The sequence below is a fragment of the Neltuma alba genome, unplaced genomic scaffold (assembly GCF_004799145.2).
Source record: "Neltuma alba isolate B1F8T4 unplaced genomic scaffold, ASM479914v2 tig00010382_pilon, whole genome shotgun sequence".
Taxonomy (NCBI): domain Eukaryota; kingdom Viridiplantae; phylum Streptophyta; class Magnoliopsida; order Fabales; family Fabaceae; genus Neltuma; species Neltuma alba.
The window spans coordinates 44882-49678 of NW_021635286.1; the positions used below are offsets into that span (position 1 = coordinate 44882).

A 4797-nucleotide genomic window follows, 5' to 3' on the forward strand; every position below is an offset into this window, starting at 1 on the left:
CATTCTTGAAAAGTACCCTAAGATGTTTTAAAGAAAAGTTTTAAACCGTTTAGATTTTTGGGCATTTTATAATTTAAAAAGTGGTTCTATGTTAGTAAACAACACTAATATTAAGTCTCTAGAGTTAGGTGGTACAATAGTGCTCTGGCATTGGCTTTTCACTACTACAAAAAGGTCTATTTTCGTCTGAAATTGAGAACAGAGGAGAAGAGAATTCTTTGATGGAAGTTTGGAGTTCTTAATGATATTCCAGCTTATAAAGGTATGCCCCTTTACCATGAACAAGAGCGTTGCCATAAGGAAAACAAAGATAATTTTGAGGTGTTTGGTCGAAAAAACCCGAAATTTTCTTAAGGTCTTGGGGACGACTATACAATAATGATTGAATATGAGCCTGTTTGCCTCAGCATTTGGAGGGCAATAAGCTGCTTTTTTTCAAGCATAAGCCCATTTAAAGAATGTGTAGTGTTTGGGTGGGCGATTGAGCAATCTGACTTTTGTATGAAAAGCTACAATAAGCTATAAGTAAAAATTAACTACTTATGACTTACGGCTTATGACTTATAGCTTTTGAAGCATGAAGAGAGAAAAAGTTAAGAAATTTATTACCTCCTCTGGTTCTTATTATAAGTATTGTTGAGTGGAGAACAATATGGAAAATAATTCCTTGTATTTCATTGATCAAAATATGCATATATATATACAAGTGAGGGGAGCCTTTGCATTAATGGCTCATTATGATAATATCATATCATATCAAATCCTAATCATAATTACATAATATTTACATAATATCATATCATATCTCTACACTCCCCCTCAAGTTGGAGTATAGATGTTAATCATGCCCAACTTGTCACACTCCCCCTCAAGATTTTGATATTTCATTATTGTAATAATCTAAAACAATCATGCATAGCATAAGGATCATAAGTATAATATGATCATCTACAACTGCAACATTAGTTTTCTTGGGGAAACATCCGTTGAGGAATATATCTTTTATTTCTTTTGGTAACCTTACGAGTTTCAAATCATTAATATTACAATTCACAGCATGCTTTCAATTAAAATCCTTCCCCAAAAACAGCAGAAAAGAACTAGAACTGGAGTAAACTCTGGTGGAGCTTGCTCTGAAATTATGAAGTTTGGTAGGACTTTTATGAGTAATTTTAAGTAACTGATTTTAAGGGAACAATAAATTGAGCACTCATCTCACAATTGCGGGACTGGATGTGGTTGACCAGTTCTGTTTCATTATTGAGATAATGTTAGAGAAACTTCTGAGTAAAACCTGAATGGATTTAAAATTGCTAAATGTTACAATTCGTACCATGATTTCAGATGGAATCCTTATCTGAAAAACAGAAATTGAACACAAAAGATAGGGAAAGCACATGCATCGCACTAGATATATCACACCACCAAGATTATAACAACTGGGAAGTTATTTATCAAAACTATGTTATTTTACTCATAGATTGGTAATGTTGCTATCTGCCGTGTATGTCACTAATACTAACTTCGTTGTTAGAAAATAATCTTTGATTCTCTTCTGGGGTCAATTGATTCAATATACTCTGCCATTGGATGAACGCAGGTTGCCTTGGAGGAGGAAGATTGACAATCTCACTGTTAAGCATAGAAACTACAGTGCTCATACTTGGCCTCTCTATTGCAAGGTCTTGTACACATAGAAGTCCTATGTGTATGCACCCTAATATATCCTTCTCCTGGTTTTGATTAGATGTTTCTGGGTCTATTAGCTTTACAATGTTTCCTTCATTCCATAATTTCCATGCCTAAAACACATAACAAAAGAATCATATATAATTATTACCTTTAGAAGCCTTAGAGCTAAGAGTAAAATCAATAATTAATAATAGAACTTTCTAATTAGGTATTTAGGAAGTTAATAAAAAGTAGAGACTTACAAATCCCAGAAGGCTAGGAGAGTGCTCATTATTAGAAAAGCTTGAGTTTCTTCTTCCACTTATAATCTCTAATAGTAAAACTCCAAAGCGAAACACATCTGATTTCTCTGAAAATAATCCTTTGATAGCATATTCTGGAGACATATAGCCACTACATTTTAAGTGAAACAAATAATTGTTAGAGTACTCACTACTTAGTATGCTGCTATAATATTAGGTAGGGAAGGAAAACTTACTAGGTTCCAACAACTCTTCTTGTGTTAGCTTGATCTTCACTTCTTTTGAAAATTCTAGCCATACCAAAATCTGATATTTTTGGAATCAAGTTCTCATCTAGCAAGATATTACTTGCCTTTAGGTCCCTATGTATAAGTCTAGAGTCCCTATGAAGATAAAGTACTCCTCTAGCTACTTCTTCAATAATGACAAAGCGCTTTCCCTAGTCTAGAAGTTTGCTTTTTCTCTGGATCTACAATAGTAGAGGAGAGGGTTATATAAGTTTTGTCCATACCATAAAGAAAACTCAAATATCTGTAAGAAAGACTATTACAAACAAATGTTGTCTTGTTCCCTTAATTATGCATATGACTAGAAAGAGCTAGAGCATAAGGGATCAGAAAAACCAACCAAAGTTAAATGCATCCAAACTTTTATTTGGCATGTATTCATAGATCAACATCTTTTCTTCTCCTTCAATACAGCAACCTAAAAGTTTTATGAGATTACGATGTTGAAGCCTGGAAATGACAATCATCTCATTCATGAATTCCTCTTGTCCTTGTCCAGATGCTCTAGATAATCTCTTAACTGCTATATCCTGACCATCTTGGAGTGTTCCCTTGAAGAAAATCCCATTAAACAGTTGTTATACATAATGAATTTGAATTAAACGGATTTTTTTTTGCCAATTAAACTGACTAATAATTCATGAAATTAAATACCTTGTAGACAGGACCAAAATCGCCTTGCCCAAGTTTATTGGTGAATTGAAAGTTGTTTGTAGCCATTGCAACCTTTTCAAAATCATAGACCAATAACTCCTGGAATTTAACTTGTGACAATTTTCCAATAATATTGCCGCTTGTTTTGCCTACATTTGCACCATCCCTTTTTAATGAGGTCTGTTTGCTATTCCGTTTTCCTGCTGGTCATATGAATTTAATGTATTTACAGAGATAAAGAGATGGAAATGCTTCATTTGAAAAATGTGGAAACATAACTATCCAAAAGACATCTACTCATATGAATATTGCTTTTGAAAATGCCTTATATATTTAAATCCTGAATGCCTATGTCATGTTAAAGCTAATAGATGTGGTAGGATTTGAAACTAAGATGATATGAAAAGGAATAATACCTGAATGTTTTGCCTTCCATTTCCATAAGAAGCATGCACAATTGACACCGATAATGATAGTTCCTATTACTACAACAATGATAATGATGTATGTCCTATGTCTCTTCTTATCTGTGATGAAAGAAAAAGTTAAGGAAATTCATGCCAAAAAATAGAGTTAAAAGAAAATTTAGATACCAAAGTCTGCACGAATATATAGGTCAATTCCTGCATCTGAGAACTGTTGTATGTCAATTAGATTTTCTTTCCAAGTCATACAGCCAAGCACTGAATTATATGAATATGCTTTACAAGTGCAGTTCTCCGAGCACTGGATTCTACATTCATCTTCTTAATGAGATGATTGTTCTCCAAAGTTTGGTGCTTTAACATTTTGCAGATGGAAAAAGGTATCTTCCTTTCCATCGAAACTCCCATTTTTCATTTTCTCACATCACAGAGTTGATTTCCCAACACAACCACCTGTCCAATTTTGTCTATTCCATTCCTCATTATTTCTTGGTTCAAACCCACTCAAACAACTGCAGATTGGTGCGCTCTTTGAATTGCAAATTCTGAATTCCCCACATATACCATAGACATGACAATCTGAATTTTGAACAATATTTGTTTCTAGCCATCTCCTCTATCATCCCATTGTTTATGTAATAACTTTCCTTTTGCATTCAAAACAACCATCTCTTTGATATCAGACCCATTTGATAAGCTAACAACCATCTCTTCAGCACCATTATCATACTCGGAACTCATCCTGAGGACTGTTGCAAGGCCTTGGCCATTCTGTGGACCACTACGCCAAGAGGGGCTAGTTCCATTCCATATGAACAGTTCTGCAAAATTTAGTTGTTCTAGGCTCATAGAAAAATTGCCAAGGGATGGATCAGACTGATTTTCCATGCTGTTGATCAGACTGATTCTTCCATGCTGTTAACTTTTGTTTCTCCCCTGTTCTTTCGTTGCTTGTAATTTTCATGCTTGGCAACAATGTATCTGAAGGATACTCAAAACTTTGCCATATGGTTTTCGTCAAGTTATCAGTTAGGACAAGGTTTCCAGAATCTAAAATCTGAAAACTAGTAGTAGATGAAATATTTGATACATTTGATGACCAAATGGTTTGGTTTTGCCCATCTAATACTATAAGATTGCCATCTTCAGATACCTTAACAATTCCTGAAGTATCCCTTAATGGTCGATTTCTGTTTGCTGCCCATACAATAGTTGAATTGGACATGTACCAAATTCCCACATGGCGATTTGTGGAATTTTTGGATTGAAGAACCCTAGTGTGAACAAACCCCCTTTGGAGCTTATTGTATTTGGATCCTTGATGTAATGAGATGTTGTGATGGTTTCCGTGCATGATGAGGAGCCAGAAGTGTCCAAATTTGTGTAGGGTGATTCACAAAAGGTGATATTATAATCTGCACCTTTACATGTGAACATGCTTAGCTGATCATCTTGCGGGTAGCTATAGGCACGTTGGCAAACGCTCTTGAATAGTTC

The 4797-nt window shown here is 34.6% G+C and overlaps 1 protein-coding gene across 1 annotated transcript; it reads right to left on the reverse strand.

Annotated features, from left to right (window-relative positions):
- Positions 1-1340: 1340 nt before the first annotated feature.
- On the reverse strand, positions 1341-4188 carry LOC114756291 (G-type lectin S-receptor-like serine/threonine-protein kinase At1g11300). Its single transcript, XM_028945219.1, has 7 exons — positions 3967-4188; positions 2876-2947; positions 2661-2772; positions 2171-2240; positions 1935-2085; positions 1580-1802; positions 1341-1357 (listed from the first exon to the last, which is right to left on the reverse strand). The coding sequence occupies exons 1-7, from the start codon at positions 4186-4188 to the stop codon at positions 1341-1343; spliced, it is 867 nt and encodes a 288-aa protein (XP_028801052.1).
- Between the last annotated feature and the right edge of the window lie 609 nt (positions 4189-4797).